This window comes from Tiliqua scincoides, chromosome 5 (genome assembly GCF_035046505.1).
Source record: "Tiliqua scincoides isolate rTilSci1 chromosome 5, rTilSci1.hap2, whole genome shotgun sequence".
NCBI classification, from domain to species: Eukaryota; Metazoa; Chordata; class Lepidosauria; order Squamata; family Scincidae; genus Tiliqua; species Tiliqua scincoides.
In genome coordinates, this window is record NC_089825.1 from 65,766,125 (window position 1) to 65,784,262 (window position 18,138).

Below are 18,138 nucleotides of genomic sequence, written 5' to 3' on the forward strand. Positions count from 1 at the left end.
GGCGCGTCCGGGGGGCCCTGCTGAGTGGCGCTGGCGATCGCGCCGCCCTTCCTTCCCTTCCCTTCCCTTCCCTTCCCAGGCTGGCAGGACGACTTTTGTTCCAGCCGCGTCCAGCCCCAGAAGCGCCTCCGCGGGGCTGCTGGGCTGTCCCCGACGAGGCTGCCTGTCCCCTGCGAGCCAGCCACTGGCCGCAATTCTCACTGCAATGGGACGTCCAAGCCCCCCCCCCGCCGCCCGCAGCTGTGCGCGCCTCTGCCCCCTTCCTCTCACCCAGCGGGTCAGAGGCCTGGAGGCTTCTTGGGGGCACGCCTGCAGCCTGGCTTCACTGCTATTCCTTGGGCTGTGCCCACCCCCTTGGCACAAAGACCTCCCCCCTCCTTTCCTTTGTTCACACTGACCCTTAACCCACCACAGCACTAAATCTGGCAAGGATTGGGGGGGGGGGGAGAGACCATGCAGAAAACAGCTGGTGCCGCCTCCAGCTGAGTGATTGGCCCTAGAAAGAAAAGTCCAGCTGCACTGCCCAAGTTGACACAGGTGTCCCCGACAAATTTAGCACCCCCCCCCCAAATGAGCAAAAACAGCAGCTTGACTCACTTTTTGAGAGCAGGCTACGGAACATAAGAAGAGCCCAGTTGGATCAGGCCACAGGCCCATCTAGTCCAGCTTCCTGTATCTCACAGAGGCCCACCAAATGCCCCAGGGAGCACACCAGATAACAAGAGACCTGCATCCTGGTGCCCTCCCTTGCACCTGGCATGCTGACATAGCCGGTCTCTAGAATCAGGAGGTTGCACGTACACATCATGGCTTGTAACCTGTGATGGACTTTTCCTCCAGAAATTTGTCCAATCCCCTTTTAAAGGCGTCTAAACCTGATGCCATCAACATATCCTGTGGCAAGGAGTTTCACAGACCAACTACACAACCAGTAAATAAATATTTGCTTTAGTCTATCCTAACTCTCCCAACACTCAATTTCAGCGGATGTCCCCTGCTTCTGGTGTTTTGTGAGAGGGAAAAGAGCATCTCTCTATCCACTCCATCCTTCATGTGCATGATTTTGTATGTCTGAAACAACACCATGCACAAGCTACACACTGTGACGCTGGCAAGATCAACCTCTCCCCAGCGCAACTGATGCGTTTTTAAAGGCAGCTCCCACTGTTCCATGACGTTCCTGCATGTTCAACATCAGAACTCAGGGCAACAAAAGTAAGCTTGGATATCCATGGGTTGGGTTACCCAGGTGGGAAATGAGTTTGTACCCCACCCTGATGGAGTGCCCTCTTTCCTTCTGCCCACTGTAAGTGATCAATGGTGGTTCATCCCATAGGCAAAAAAACAAACTGCTGCACTTGGGAGGGCCAACAAGATCAGCCTTTGAATCCTGAGGATTGCTGGTCCACTCAGGGATCTGCAAGAGGGTAGAAGGCACCCTCCACCCCGCAGAAGGACAGGTGGTTTGCTAGTTAGAATCTATGAACTGGCTATTGTGTGGCCAACTCTTGGCCATGCTCCCACAGAGCAAACAAGACGCATGCAGTCCTGACACCTGTTGTGAGCTCTGGAATAGGGAGAAAGAGTCTTCCCTTGTGACCCACCACTCTGGCCAGCTTTTTGCCTGGTAGCCAGACCTTCTCACTGCAGGCCAGGCAGACGACATGGGAAGCAGAAAGGTGCCACAGCTCACTTACTCCTCAGGATTGCTATTGCTGCATCGGAGGGCACCAGGTTTTCAGAGAGGATAATGATAGGAAATGGCTTGATAAGGAAAGAAACAAAATATGAAGATTAAAAGTTTAGAGGGAAGTGAGTCACCAGCACGCTTTCAACATCATAGTCAAGAAATATTTTTAGAAATATTTCCCCTCACAGCTCTGTCCCTTTCATTACATGCTAACATCACATGCAGTTATTTGTAAGCAAAGGAAGTGTATTTGATACTTGTCTGTCGGTCTGTTTAATTTATATTCTGCTACTTTCCTGGAGACTCAGAGCAGCTTACAATTTTTTTTTCTCTCCATGCTGGTAGTCCTATCTCCAAGATGCTAGCAAACTTTAAAAAAAAAATGTCTTGGCCCGAGCACAGTGCATTTGTCCACTGAGGAAAGGCACACATTTTTCTCTGAGAGATGTCATGGAAAACAGCCAAATGCAAGCTAAGAAATATCTTTGACTGAAACAAGGTCTGTGGGTAGCCTACGCCAGTTTTGATCTTCCAAGAGCTCATCTTCAAGGTTCAAGAAAGTCTGAACTGAAATCCAACTAATGGCAGGACACTACATTTCTCAGGCATGTACATAATTTCATTCAACAGTAGAGAAAAATATGAGGTTATAGATATGCTACACTGCTCACCAGCACTGAGAGAAGCACAGCCACTGACCAAATTCCACCCAGTTTCTACTTATCACATACATCTCAAGTACACATTCCAAGAATATGCAAACATTTACTCTAACTTTTGTAGTCCACCCTTCCTCTAAGAAATTCAGCAAAACATACCTGAGGCTATCAGATTTTATCCTAAAGATTCTAACCCTTGAACACAGATTAGGTTGAAAGTGGCTTGCTCAATGCTATCCAGTAAGCTTTACGACTGAATGGGGATGTCAGCCTAGACAACAGTAAACTGTGTGACATTCCAGACAACTGAGTGTTACGCTTCTCCGCACCCACTCATCTCTACAGTTCTTCCTCCTTCCACTTCCTGGACTAGAAAAGGAAGACAGAGGTGGAAAGGAAGAAGAGAAGATAATGGTGGGTTACACAGTCAGACACTTGGACTTTTGCTCCACCCCACTCTTTTTCAAACCATGGAGTGAAAGAAGCAGAGGCCGGCACATTACCAGGTGCAAGGGGGGGATATTTGGCATGCTGCCTCAGACGCTAAGAGGTCTTGGGCAAGCTCTGCTCTATAGTCACCCCAGCAGAGTGTCTTTTCTAGTGGCTGTTTGCTTGTGACCCTTCTGTATCTTTATAATGCTTGCAAGCCCTGTGTGACATAGAACCATCTTCTCATTTCTTTGGCTAAGAAAACTGTATTGTTGAAAAGCAGTATACCGGTCCAACCTTGTTATACAGGGATTTTTTTATACAAGGAATGTATACTTTATATTTATACGCAACATGGATGGCCATTGCAAATGAAAAGGAATGCATTGATCCATGGAGAAGGGGAAAATATCCATCCCTTTAAAATCACAGTTTTAAAAACTGCTTTTCTTACTGTTGTACAGTCATGCAAACGATCATTCCATTCTTCAGCTGAGCCAGGCAAAGGCAGGGGTCCTTTGCATTTTTAATTGCTGACCGCCTCTAGAACAGTAAGAAAAGCTGTTTAGAAACCATAATTGTAAAGGGATGTACTTTTTTTAAACTGCTTTTATTTAACACATTTTATGGTATCAGCAGGAAGTCCCAGAAACAAACCCCTACAGATGTCAAGGCATGACTTTATTCCATTAGGAGCAATGGAGGGGCAGGAAACCTGGAAGTGGGTCTTTAAGTCTATTTTTCCACTGTTCCACATGATCCCTAGGATCGCGTCACTAACGCGGCTGCAGGGACTGGGATGTACTCACCAGTCCCTGCAGCAGCCTTCCTGGGGTGTGGGGAGCTCTGCGCAGGCATCTGCAGGGCTCCCCAGGCTTCTAAAAGTGAAAGTGGACCAATCGTGCGCTCCACATCCAGTTTTGCGGAGGCGGGGTGCGATCACTCCGCTTTCACTTTTAAAGAACCGGGGAGCCCTGCAGATGTTTGCGCAGGGCTCCTTGCACCCCAGGAAGGCTGCTGCAGGGACTGGTGATCTGAGGTTCTATTTAGCTCTCACAATTCTGAGCATCATCATAAATTTTTCCAAGATTTTTAACAAGTTTTCTATGCCTTCACCCTATTTTCTGGTAGGGAATTCTATAAACAAATTCTATAAACTAATTTCAGAAGTAATTCTAGTTGTCAGCGCTACCTACTGCCAATCAATTGGCAGTATTGGGTGATTTGGAGACCTAGAATTATCAGAGTGATAATTTTCTTCATAACATTCAGAATTCAGTAAACTTCTAGGAGGTTCAAGCTTTGCCTATCCTAATATACTATCAGGTACGAGGTCCATTGAGAGATTCTGTTCAGCATAACATTTGCACATTTCACCACATCTTGATTCCAATATTGTCTCATTTTAAACAAATGAGATACTATCATGTTCAAAGTTGTATCTCTAGAAAGCTGTTCTGTCTTTGCATCAGTGCATGCACATGGAGAAGAAACCAAAACAAAATATGGCAGTATGCACATCTTCCTATAACTTCCACTGGACTCCATGGGGCTTACTTCAGAGCAGGCATGCTCTAGTCTAGATCACACTGTTAAATTGCACGGGCTGACCTGAGGTCTTCAGTATTCAGCAAGCAGTATTATGCTTCTTCGGTTTCAAATCTTCTGTTTCTCCTCCTGCTTCCAATCTATTTTCCCCCCTACCCTTTCACAAACTCTGCTTCAAATCTGAATTTTCTGAAAATGTAGATTATCTTGGAGGTATTCAAAGAGAATGATATATCATATATGTATGCAGACAATGTCATTTTCGTGCAGATGTAACAGACTCGTTACCTTCAAAGTCCTCACTGTCCTTCCTCCCGCTCTGCTCTCATATCCACCTACAACCCTGCATACGGTCTTTGCTCCTCAAACTGCTCTGTGCCTTCTCCCTTGTTGCTCCCTCTTCCTGGAACTCCCTCCCTGCTCACCTGTGGGATGGCTCCTCTCTTACTTCCTTCAAATCTCTCCTCAAAACCAACTCTTTCCATGAAGACTTTGGCACTACTCCTGCCTAGTTCCTTTATCTTATTGTGAGTAAATCTAAATACATTGTACATAAAATAATCATGTCATCTTTCCCGTTTAGACTGGCACCACTCCCCTCCCCTTCCTCTGTTGTCTCTTCAGACTGGGAGCTTCCTGGGGCAAGATCCTGTATTCTTTTCTATTGTAGTGCCTTGCACACTGACACCACTGTATCAATAATAAAGGACTCCCCCATCATTGTGCCTCTTATTCTAGAGAATGATTTTAAAATACAGTAAGATAGTCACAGGTTCCTGCAACAATTTTTTTCTTATTTTGGACAAGCCTATTAACTAAAAATGTGAGAACTGGACTTAGGCAAATGGTACCTGCTAAGGAATCGAGTACTCATATGGGTTTCACAGTTTGTTTTTTTCCCGCAGCTATTTCAAACTGAGTGGCTCTACCACCTGCTTAGCTACCTACTGGTTAGGACATTACATCATCCACTGCCCTCTTATTCCATGACTGCTAAATTTATGCAAAAGCATTTGACCTTGTCAAAAGCTTTTGGAGCATCCAAGTATTCAATGTCTACTGGGTTGCCTCTATCCCAACAGCTCCCAAACTGATGGATCATGACCCACCAGCCTGGGACACTCTGGCCTATGCCCCTTTAAGAGATTGGGGGGGGGAGGCAGTGACACAGTGCCCAGGATCGTGGCACTGCTGGGACAGAAGAGGGGGTTTTACTTACCAGCTGGTTGCACCAGCCTCCAGGAGGTGAGGGAAGCCCCACTGAGTTCTCCACAGGGCTCCTCAAGCCTCCGACTCACTAAAAATAGCAATTGGAAACCACTACTGGTTTTCAATCATGAAACTAGAAGTGGTTTTCAATCATGATTTCTAGTGAATCAGAGGCATGGTGGAGGGCTCCACAGGGCTGCCTGTTCCCCCTGGAAGCTGGCACAACCTGCTAGTAAGTAACCCCCTCCCTTCTGTCCCAGCAGAGGTGTGATCCTGGGGATCATGTCACTGCTGCAGACCAATCCCTGCAAAAAGTGGTTCCCTCCTCCCATGGAGGACTTTAGGAACCACTGCTCTATCCATATGCATTTTGACACTCTCAGAGGACCTCTAGATAGAAGGTTAATGAGGTAGAATTTACTGTTGAAAAAAACCTTGCTGATTCTCCTTCAGCTTGTTCTTCTAGGTGTTTAATAAGTTTATCTTTAATTATGCTTCTCACCAGTTCACCCAGAACAGACTAAGCTGAGTGGCTTATAATTTCCTGGATCCCTTTTAAATAGTGATGTTACTTTGGCTACCTTTCAGTCCTCTGGCATGGAAGGTGACTTAAAGGACATTTTAAGTAATTTTGCATGAAGGTCAGCAATTTCGCGTTTGAGCCCTTGGGTGGATGCCATCTGGACCCAGTAATTTGTTCATGTTTAATTTGTCAGTAGGCTGTTTTACCTCACCCCTTATCATTTTAATTTACTCCCCACTGAGACACCAGATCTTTACCAGGAAAGGTCACATGCCACAGTACCTCACTCTGTTAAAGCACCCTTATGAGTGCAAGGCCTTCACTTTGGCCAGGTGCAATGTATTTCCCTCAGCTATGCTATATGGAAGATTTAAAAAGATCCTATATAACAAAAGATGCTGCAGATGTGAGCTGGGTAGGACTGAATCTTTGTCTCACACGATCTTGCATTGTATGCGCTATCTAATGACCCACAAGAAACATTTGACTGCTTACCAGAACAAGTGGGCAGACTGTTCAGAGGAGACTCAATGGAAGCATCTGTTGTCTTCTGTGGATCTGATTATAACTGAGACAGTGGGGGCTTTTCTAAAACATCTCTTGAAACACTGTAGCTCAGCCAATAGCATTAGAGAAATGAGTGATACATTTGCATATTTGGGGAATTCTTCTTTAGGTTTGTGAACTGTCTGTATATGTATATATTATGCCAATAAAGGTTCTGACCGACAAAAAACACAACAGGCTTTGTTCCTAAGAATGTCAGTTCAGGCACAGGTATCTGTCCTACATCTTCTGTAGTGGAGAGAGATGCAAATGATTGGTTCAGCTTCTCTGAAATCTCCCTATACTTTTAAAGCTTCTTTTTTATTCTCTCATTATCCAATGGTTTAACTACCTCCCTGGCATGTTTCCTACTCTTGCTGTATTTGAAGAAGTTGTTCTTGTTTGCTTGCATTGCTGTTTTTAGCCTGCTCTCTTTGTATTCTTTTTTTCCATTCCTTACTGTCCACAGTTGGATCAACAACAGTTGCCTCTTTCACTAGGTCCTGAGCTCCACATAGGCTTAATTCTAGAGGTGTCTTCCTTCAGGTCAGTTCTAAGACCAACTGCTCTAGTGCGCAATCATTTAGTATATCTAGAAATTTTCTTATTTTCCAGTGTGGGAGTGTCATGAATATGTACATGTTAGACCTAAGTTGGCAGTAGAAGCCTGAACCAAACTAAAACAGTGTAACTGAGAAGTTGCTAGCAGTTCCTAGCTGCAAGAATGTGAGTAAATAAACAAAAAGATTATTGTCTCTCCTTTGCTGGCCAGAAAGGACAGACAACAAGAATTACAACCCATTGGAATGTTTAGCACCTTAGTAGACAGAGAGGCACCTGATCAAGCGTGATGGAGTGCAGCTATGGATCTCCAGTTGGGAGGGGTAAGAACTAGGAGGAATTAGCAACCAGGCCAACTTCCGGAAGGTTCTATTCCTCTGATTGGACAGTCTAAATAGTATGAAGTCACCTCAGTACTGTTAGCATAAGAAGTATAAGAATTAGTGCCCAGGGGGTGTGTGGGTGTTCCTTCTCGGACAGAGTTTTGGGTGCCACATCCTGCACGCTTTGAGCTCCATTGTCCACCATGGGTACACCGCTTTTCACTTCTCTCCATTGTGAAAATTGCCCACTGACACCCACTCTCTGTTTCCTGGCCTTCAACCAGTTCTCAATCCATGAGAGGACCTGTCCTCTAATTCCCTGAGTGTGGAGTTTTTTTAGTAGCCTTTGGCGAGGGACCCACAGGGCTGTGTGGTAAGCCCTACTGAGGCTGGCACCAGGTTCCCCTGACCCCCGGGAGGGGTTCATGCAGGTGGTGGTGGTGAGTGGCAGTGTGCCCCTGAGCACAGTTCAGAGGTGTGATGCTGGGCATCGCATCTCCGCCTCCATCCTTGCTGCCTGCAGCAAAGTGGCTCTCAAACTCTCCCTGAGCAAAAGATCTTTTTACTTAAGGCCACCTAAGCACAGGAGAGATTACCAAGACAACACACCTAGTTTTCCGACTAATCTCAATAGGCCACTGGTAACTGATGAAATAAGCGGAGACTTGATTTGGCAGTGAACAGCGTTCAACTCATTAGCCTATTTGTATGTTTCTCTGTGATAATAAACAAGCAGATGTACTAAACATTTCTTTCTTCCAACATTTAATATACGGAATAACCTTTTCCCTTAGTCTACTTGAGAATCACATGAACATTTCACAAGAAATGTTTCTATAAAAATGTTCCTGCTAAAAGATGGTAGGATAAGGTTGCAATCCTATGCACACTTACCTGGTAGTAAATTGCACTGAACATAGTGAAACATACTTCTGAGTAAACATGCACAGGGTTGCACTGTTAGACTACCCTTCAAACTGTAAAAGTTACAACTTTAAAGTCTTCTGGAGAATCAAGTCTGTTGCAGGCTGAACAAGAGATATACATCCTTTGCTTTGTAAGAAATGTTTATCTTGATCAACACTACAAATTGCTCAGCAGTCCCTTGGTTGGAAACTTAAGCAGTATGCATAGGCCTAAGAAGAACATCTGGTAAAATACATTATATGTTAAGGTTTGGGATCCACTAACCCTTGGAAATACATTTACTGTAAACATGTGGAGGAGAAAAATGTAAACATTTGATAGCAGGAATAAGCCAGGGAGCTGAGGCCAACTTGAGCTGCTTTCCACAGAGCCACTGGGATTGTTATTTTTGACAGAAGAGCTCCATTGAACTCAAATCTCATTAGTAAGGCAATGATTGCCAGTACAGGGTCCTCTGTGCCCAACAGAAGCCATGGACATCTGTCTGCAGCCTCTGTCGGGCTCAGACTGAGCCCGGTAGTTGAAATAATGCAACTTCAGGTTTTATGGAGAAACTGAAATTGCATTATTTTAACTGCGGAGCTTAGTCCACGGCCTCTGCTAGGTTCAGAGTACCCTCCAGAGGCAAGCATGGGGGGCATGCTTGGGGAGGGGGGTATGGACCTGATCCATGGATAACTGAATCCACGGATAAGCTGCTTCCGCATTCTGCAAATGATGCTGCCATTGACTATGTCAGGCTGTGTGACGCTCCAGAATACCTTACAGGCAGGTTCTGCAAGGTTTCTGGGGCAGTGATATGGCAAAACACGGCCAATGGCACAGGCCAGTGTGACCTGGAAGTAGCTTCCAGTCATGGCAGACGCAAGTTTGAAAAACACTGTGCTCAAGTGTGACAAAGAGGTTAAGGAGAGGCACTGATGTTTTGTATACATATATCTTGTTGCTAGATTAATGTCCTTTATATATTGTATGTTTTGAAAAATGAGCTTGCTCAAAGGACCAATGCAACTTAAGGGGCCTTATATGGGTGCCCCTCTGAAGCTTATCACATTGGAGCCTGGTTAGTACCCAGACGGGATACAGTTGCCACAGAAACACCAACTGGCCTGTGAAAGGGGAAGAGGAGAAAAATCTAACAAGGTGAAGACCCACCATCGCTGCATCTACCTGCAAGTTCCTTATCAGCTGGAACTGTGCCACTCATCCATCACAGCAGCCATAGAAACATCAGTTGCCCTGTGAGGAGGAGAAAAAGCAGCCAGAAAGGCATATTCCCCTATACTTTTATGATGATTTCCCTTTGGTTGATCTCATGTAAGCCACTCTTGAATGTTCTTAGCTAAAAGCGCAGAGCCCAGATAAATACTGCTTTGGCACCCCTTGGAGGAAGGGCAACATCTAAATGGATCTGAACTCCTTGAACAAAGGACAAAACAGAAAATGTGGCAAACAGAAGCATTTTTTTTTAAAGCAAAGTCTCTAGAATGATGAAGTGACTGCACTCCTCAGCCCTCAGAGTTATATTATCTGAGAAACATTTTTAGACCTATATGTTTATGCATTGTATTTTATGACCTTCCTAAAAAGGCAGGTGGCAGAGAGGCTCTGCCCCCTATTGCGGAAGGTCATAAAATATTTCTTTTTAATTCCCTTGTTAGCCAATAGTCCAACTGCCTCCCTGGCAGGTAACAAAGGAAGTTATTGTTTGCCTTGCATTCTCACCACCTTAACCTCCTTTGCAGCTAAACATTTCAGTTAAGTGGGTACACAGAGGCCTGAGACAAAAAAATTGAGATCTTTCCAAAGACTAGATGAAGTTGCTTTTTTTTTTGCATTGGATAAGTTCATCTTTTAAGTGAAATGAAAGGGGAGTCTATTTAATCTGTGGCAATTTCAGTCTCTGTAACTCTTTCAAAAATGAATTTCTCTCTCTCTCTCTCTCTCTCTCTCTCTCTCTCTCTCTCTCTCTCTGCTTGCCACCAAGCATGCTATCAGGGAATGTTAGGGACAGTCTTTTATGGATCATCTACTTAAGCGATCCTGATAAGTCAGAAAAGCAGCAACATGAAATGCAGATAAATCTAAATTAATTCACACAGACCAAAAAGAAAACTTCAAATGAAAAAGGAGACAAGATTCTAAGGTTGCAAAGCTACAGCACTACAGAGAAGGATGGAGGGTAATGCTTTGAATGAAGAAGCAGTGGTGGGGGAAAGAATACTTCAGAAGTGTCATGGGAAGGAGGTGTGAGTGGTGGCTGGCCTGCTCCATGCTTTAGTACTTGGTTAGTGCCTCAGGAACTCGCCTTATCCAACAATGCAACAGTGGGGAAATAACTATGGGTACTGTGAAAGACAAGCAACTTCTCTTTCCTGTGATGATTCTTTTTCCTTTGGAACTAAAGAAAGTTCCAAAGGAGTTAAAGTGTGAAACATTTAATAAAAGATTAATTTTTTTCATTCATTCTGAATGATCTCAATTATGAGATTCAAACAAAGCCCCTTTACCTACAAGCCCACACAGGGCTGATCTGGAAGGCTGGGTAGCTTCTCCTTTGCATATCCTAGCAACTTGATGCTGCTTGTATCCCAAAGGTGCTGACTGCCTTCCCCAAGCACCTTGCAATCGGGAAGTGTGCAGCTTATGGAATATGCAGATTGGAGAGACTGACTGAATCTCCATTGGTTGGAGTTGAATAAGCCTCTCTTTGTGAACACTTTTGGTTTAATGAATTCTGCCTCTGTGCCAGGCTGTTTGCTCTGTTGACCTCTGACAGTTCTTTCCAAGCTCTGCCATTCTATGGTAGGGAGTGTCAAAGTCCAGAACATGTGTGAGACAGAACTGAAATCTCTGGCAAATCACTCAGTGCAAAATATTTTAGCTTGTGTAACATAGTTACACAAAGGGACCTCAATTCGCTAGATGCGGCACAAGACAAGCACGTCTTTATAACTCCCTGAGTAGGTTATAGAGAGCACTCTTGTTCCTTCAGAGTTGCACAAGAATTCCCCACTGGAAAACTCTCATGAGCAACTCTCATAATCTACTATGGTAGGTTTATTTTAAAGCTTATGTTTAATCAAAAACCATGGAGACTAGACATTGCTCCCAGAGGCATTTTGAACAGCAGGTTGCAACTAGTTGTGGAAGGGTCAGACTACTTACCTGACATTCAAGATAAATGTTACTGAAGATCAAGTCATACAGTACTTTCATACACAAAGTCTTGAAGACATATGCTCAAATGGCCTTAAGGTCCAATCTTGTGAGCCGTTAACAATAGCAGGACTAAAGTCCCTCTGACGTAAAAGACCCTGCAATGGTGCAAAGATCACAATGCGGCCAGGACATTTGAGGCAGCTGCAGTGGTACCAGGGCACAGACGATGCCAGGGCAGGTAGACTGGAACAGGGGCCACTTCATGGACAGGAAGGGTAGGGGAGTAACTGGGTGGGAAGGAGAAAGAACCAGGGGTGTGTTGACAGGGGAATAGGGTGAATCCAGCGGCAGCAACTTTCACTGGATCCTGTCCCCTATTTTGCAACACAACATACCCTCTGGCTGTCCTTGGACTTGTGCCAGTAAGATGAGGAGACTCATAGATAAACATCCAGCCTATCAGGAGGCTAGTAAAATATATTTTTACTTACCTCCTACAGACTGTCTGATTGCCCACCATCACCACAGCATGCAGCATGTGCTCCTTTGGTATGGCTGCATGCTGTAACATGGTGGGGGATAGGTTTGGGCTGTTAATTTGTGAACTGGGTAATGACAGATATCAAGCGGACTCTAGAACAACTCCTGGTGCATAGGAGCAATGATTTCCAGACACCATGATACTGCCTTTGTTTATTACTGTGCAGAATTCAGATAGCAGGAAGAGCACTTTACATACGTTTTGAGTAACTCTTGCAACCACTAGGTCAGTGGTATCTCAAAATGGGAGATACAAGGCAAGGTGGGGAGGCCTACCTAAGATCATCTAATGAACTTATGGTTGAGATTTCTCCTGGGAACTTCCAGGTTTACAGCACACATTTTTAGATGTTATTTATTTATTTAATAAATTTATATCCCGCCTTTCCCCCACTGTGGGCTACAGTACATCAGCTCAGTGTAGGCAGAACTGTTGCAGACTGTTTCTGGAATGAGTTCCAGGAGTTGCTGAAGATTATTATGTTTGTCTGTGTGAATCTGAACCTGGGAACTGTCCACGGGCTACCCAGCAGCTGAAGAATGAGGCCACAGAAACATTACTTAGTATTGGCATGCCAAGAGGCATAATGGGTTGTATTCTAAAATGAGTTAGTCATAAAGTTTGTCATGATTAAATCCAACAGGTTATATTGGAACTTAGGCTGCAAGCATATGAACACTTACCTGGGAGTAAGTCCCATCGAACACATTGGGATTTACTTCCAAGAGAACAAGCGAAGGATTGTGCTGTTAGCCATGACTAACTACACTTAGGGTACAACACATAGGAGGTAAATAAGCAACAAAAATGTAGTTTCCTTTATAATCTTATTAATGGGGATTCACACAGGAACCTCAACAACTGCAAACAGTAATGCAAAGATTTGATCATCCTAACAAGCCTGTAAGCATTTAAAAAAATTGACTAGGACTCCCTCAAGCAGATCTGCATTCTGGTTGAGTTTGGGGTTTGTTTTTTTTCCTAAGCCACTTTCACTATGTGACACAACATATCTTGGTATGCAGAAATACAAACATTTGGCTTGACTGAACATGCAGATTTGTAGTCTGAAAACATGTTTTGTCAATGAGGAAGAAAAAGGGGGAAAATACCACCAGAAGGAAATCAAACAGTTACCAACATGCCCAATAACAGGAGTCTACCACTGGGAAATTATGCCAGGACCTGTTACGTAAATCAAGGAGTAATTACATTTGTTCATAGAAGGCCACACTGGAATTATAACAGAACATGAAGGACTGCAGCAAATGTTCCAGGAGTGCTGCTTTTCTGTTGCTTGTCCTTGGCAAATCACTGTCCCTTTTATGCTTTTAAGGGAGATTTTCCAGAAATCTTCACTTTTTTTTGCTTCTGCTTCATTTGAATGAGTTTCTAGAGTTGCCATCCTGCAGCTTCTCACTTCTCTGGGTCTCTCCAAGTTATACAAGCACATGCTGTTTGCCTCTAGAACTCATGTGTAAATACATATACACACTAACAGCACAATCATAGGAATTTACTCAGAAGTAAATTCCACTGTATTAAATGGGGCTTACAGCCCAATCCTATGGGCTCTGAGCACTGGCACTGAGCTTTAGGGCCAGCACCGAGTAGCATAAACGTAATGTAAAGCATGTTTATGGCACCTGGAGTATAAGGAGACCTGGCGATGGTGCCAGTTCAGTGACAGTCAATGCTAAGCCCAGCGCCAGACAGACACCACCCAGAGCAAGGGAAGAGCTTGGGGCAGCAGTGAGGTCTTTCAGGGCAGAGGAGGCATTCCAGGGTGGGGGAGGGTGGGGGAGCAGGGGGCAAACTGGGACAGGAGGAGCTTGGGACTGGCGGAGCCCTGCTCCTCTGTATTGGGCTGAAAAGCCCAACACAAAAGGTTCTCAAGTCTGCACCAGCAAAATAGCGATGCATGGGGCCCTGGGGCTTTCCCAGGGGAAGGGGATAAAAGCCCTTCCCCCAAGGAGACCTCCGGTGGCCTTGATGGTGCTGCTGGATACAGATTTTGGTGCCACTGCACACAGCAGCACCACTGGGGATAGGATTGGGTTGTTAAGGTTCCAGGAAAGTGTGTTAAGGATTTGCAGCCTAAGTCATCAGTGCGAAGCCTGTCATTTGACATACTCCATGTGGTAAGGTTCATCTTAATTACTCGTAACGTATTTCACAAAACAACAAGATTACAGTTTTTACACACTTACCATTCCTCTCACTTCATACCACTCTCAGAAATGGCTTTCCTTGCATGTGTATGTGCATGATTTGCAGCAGGAAACAGCAGGCAAGGAAAGGATTAAGTGTCCACTCCCCCACACCACTTCTTCAATTCTAGCTTATCTTTCGGAAGCAGTGTTTTCTGCATAAATATGCTTTAAAAATGACATCCTGCAATACAACATCAACACGGTAATTGAATCACGCAAATCCCTTTTTCCATTTGCCTATGCTGAAAATAATTGCTTGGTTCTTACCATGAGCAGCTCTGAACATCTCTGATGGGATGCAGTTCTGAAGACCTGAGGGACTCAGCCGCTGGTAATGCAAAGGAGTTTTCACTGCAAGAGAAGGAAATGAAGCTAAACGTTTTGGTTCTAAATAAATATAAGGTACGACAAGAAGCAAGCTTCCAATACAATCCTAACCCCTCACCATATGGAGTCTCTGGTGATACTGGAAATGCTGGTGTAGTGGGGATTGTTTCATTCCCATTTTTGGTTGGTGAGAAGATGCCACCATCTGCTTCATCCAGGCCTTCTTGGTAGTGTGCAACACCCATCTAATACGTGAGAAGGAAATGCGGCAGGGAATCACTTTTCACAAACATATTCATGCCTCCCACATAACAATTTACATTCTCACATTCTAAAAGTTTCATCGCTCCCAAAGTCACAAACAGACACATGCAGTAAAGCATCCGGGTAATCTGTGGTAACATCCACTAAATTCAGCACCAAGTTGGCATCCCTCTGTGCTCACAAAATCAACTTTAAAAGAGCCAACGTTAACAAACCAAGGGCACAATCCTAACTCACTTTCCAGCACTGACATAAGGGTAATTAAGCTCTGAGGAAAGGAAACAAACATTCCCTTACTTTGAGGAGGCTCAGTGTGTGCCCCCCAACAAACGAGGAGAATAAAAAGGAACATAAACTGTGGCAAAAGAAATGTAAGAAGGTGATACGGGAGGCCAAGAGAGACTATGAGGAACTCATGGCCAGCAGCATTAAGGGGAATAATAAAAGCATCTTCAAATATGTTAGAAGCAGGAAACCCGCCAGAGAAGCTGTTGGCCCTCTGGATGGTGAGGGAGGGAAAGGGGAGATAAAAGACTTAGAGATGGCAGAGAAATTGTGCCAGAGAATTGGAGGATAGCAAATGTCACGCCGATCTTTAAAAAGGGAAAGAGGGGGGACCCAGGAAACTATAGGCCAGTCAGCCTAACATCTATACTGGGTAAGATGGTGGAATGCCTCATCAAAGATAGAATCTCAAAACACATAGACGAACAAGCCTTGCTGAGGGAGAATCAGCATGGCTTCTATAAGGAACAAACCTTACAGAATTCTTGCCTCACAGAATACAGAATTGTCTTGCCTCACAAACCCTTTAAAATTCTTTGAAAAGGTCAATAGGCATGTGGATGTGGGAGAACCCGTAGACATTATATATCTGGATTTTCAGAAGGCGTTCAACACAGTCCCTCACCAAAGGCTACTGAAAAAACTCCATAGTCAGGGAATTAGAGGGCAGGTCCTCTCCTGGATTAGGAACTGGTTGAGGTACAGGAAGCAGAGAGTGGGTGTCAATGGGCAATTTTCACAATGGAGAGAGGTGAAAAGCGGTGTGCCCCAAGGATCTGTCCTAGGACCGGTGCTTTACAACCTCTTCATAAATGACCTGGAGACAGGGTTGAGCAGCGAGGTGGCTAAGTTTGCAGACGACACCAAACTTTTCCAAATGGTGACGACCAGAAGTGATTGTGAGGAGCTCCAGAAGGATCTCTCCAAACTGGCAGAATGGGCAGCAAAATGGCAGATGCGTTTTAATGTAAGTGTAAAGTCATGCACATTGGGGCAAAAAATCAAAACTTTAGATATAGGCTGATGGGTTCTGAGCTGTCTGTGACAGATCAGGAGAGACATCTTGGGGTGGTGGTGGACAGGTCGATGGAAGTGTCGACCCAATGTGCGGCGGCAGTGAAGAAGGCCAATTCTATGCTTGGGATCATTAGAAAAGGTATTGAGAACAAAAAAATATTATAATGCTTTGTACAAATCTATGGTAAGGCCACACCTGGAGTATTGTGTCCAGTTCTGGATGCCACATCTCAAAAAGGATATAGTGGAAATGGAAAAAGTGCAAAAGAGGGCATCTAAGATGATTGCTGGGCTGCGGCACCTTCCTTATGAGGAAAGGCTACGGTGTTTGGGCCTCTTCAGCCTAGAAAAGAGGCGTCTGAGGGGGGACATGATTGAGACATACAAAATTATGCATGGGAAGGATAAAGTGGATAGAGAGATGCTCTTTACACTCTCACATAACACCAGAACCAGGGGATATCCACTAAAATTGAGTGTTGGGGGAGTTAGGACAGACAAAAGAAAATATTTCTTTACTCAGCGTGTGGTTGGTCTGTGGAACTCCTTGCCTCAGGATGTGGTGATGGCGTCTGGCCTGGATGCCTTTAAAAGGGGATTGGACAAGTTTCTGGAGGAAAAATCCATTACGGGTTACAAGCCATGATGTGTATGTGCCACCTCTTGATTTTAGAAATGAGCTATGTCAGATGCAAGGGAGGGCACCAGGATGCAGGTCCCTTGTTATCAGGTGTGCTCCCTGGGGCATTTGGTGGGGCCGCTGTGAGATACAGGAAGCTGGACTAGATGGGCCTATGGCCTGATCCAGTGGGGCTGTTCTTATGTACAGGATGCAGCAATCATCCCATTGGCACAGCTATGCTAGAGCTGGAAAGTGGGTTAGGATTTGGGCCCAAATGGAATTTCTGCTGGTTACTTGCTATGATGGTACTTGAAAAATATTCTGGGGTAGGGGCTGTGTGTGTTAAAACACTGCATTAATTTTCACTTAGGTAATTAATTCTCGCTTACCTCTTTGGTTTCTCCCCCAGGAACTAATGAAACTAGATTGTCAGGGTTGTCAGCAGCAGGAGATTTTTTCCATCCACACTTTGTATACAATGGTTGTGCTGGGACATCATTGTCATATTGTCCAAGGCTTAACTTCCTGCTCTGTCCCCCCAAAACACCATCCACTTGGGAACCTAGAGCTGCAAACAACACACAGCAAAATTTGTATATTTTTTTAATCTGGCAACACTGATCAAATTCAGAGTAAAACTTCATGGAAAATGTAGAAAGCAGCTATCATGTGGAATGCAGTTTGGAGTAAAGGATGTAGCATGTAAGCAATTTCATTTGGATACACATCTCCATCCACATTCCGGAACTAGTAATGTAATCTATTGGCAAGAATAAAATTGTGATGATTACAGGATATGTGTGTGTCTGTGTGTCTGTGTGTGCGCGTGCGTGCGCGCGCGCACGCACACACACACACACACGTCACATACAACATTACAGAATTTAGCAAAGTAAATTCTGTCTTCCAAGTGAACCCTGAGCACCACTTTCCATATGTCATTTGCTTATATAGGAACTAGCACAGGTTGCTACACATTTATAAGGAACTGCAAGTTAAGTGTTTCTACAGTTGCCTACACTTTGGAGGATTATAATGCAAGGGCAAGGGTGAAAGTAATGAGGAAGATGTAGCAGGATGATAAACAAGACCTTTCTAACACTCCCACTTTTAGTACAATTTACAGGAGAGTTAAGCTAAAAGCAGCCATTCTGATCCAAAACCATTTTATTTCCAAAAATATGAGCAGAACAGCATTCTGGTTGCATTTAAATTAGAAATACTAATGGTCTCCACTGAGATTTGAAACAATGTTGTGAAATGTCTGATCACAATAAAAGATTAAAATTGTG

At 44.4% G+C, this 18,138-nt stretch overlaps 1 protein-coding gene across 4 annotated transcripts in view; it reads right to left on the bottom strand.

The window, feature by feature from the left end:
* TNS3 (tensin 3) overlaps positions 1-18,138 on the bottom strand; it is a 291,409-nt gene that overhangs the window by 42,908 nt on the left and 230,363 nt on the right. For all 4 annotated transcript variants that reach the window (XM_066631418.1, XM_066631417.1, XM_066631419.1 and 1 more), the window contains 3 exons: positions 17,236-17,414; positions 14,777-14,903; positions 14,599-14,682 (listed from right to left, as the gene is read on the bottom strand). In XM_066631418.1, the coding sequence (XP_066487515.1) occupies positions 14,599-14,682; positions 14,777-14,903; positions 17,236-17,414 (390 nt within the window). The remainder of the gene's footprint in view (positions 1-14,598; positions 14,683-14,776; positions 14,904-17,235; positions 17,415-18,138) is intronic.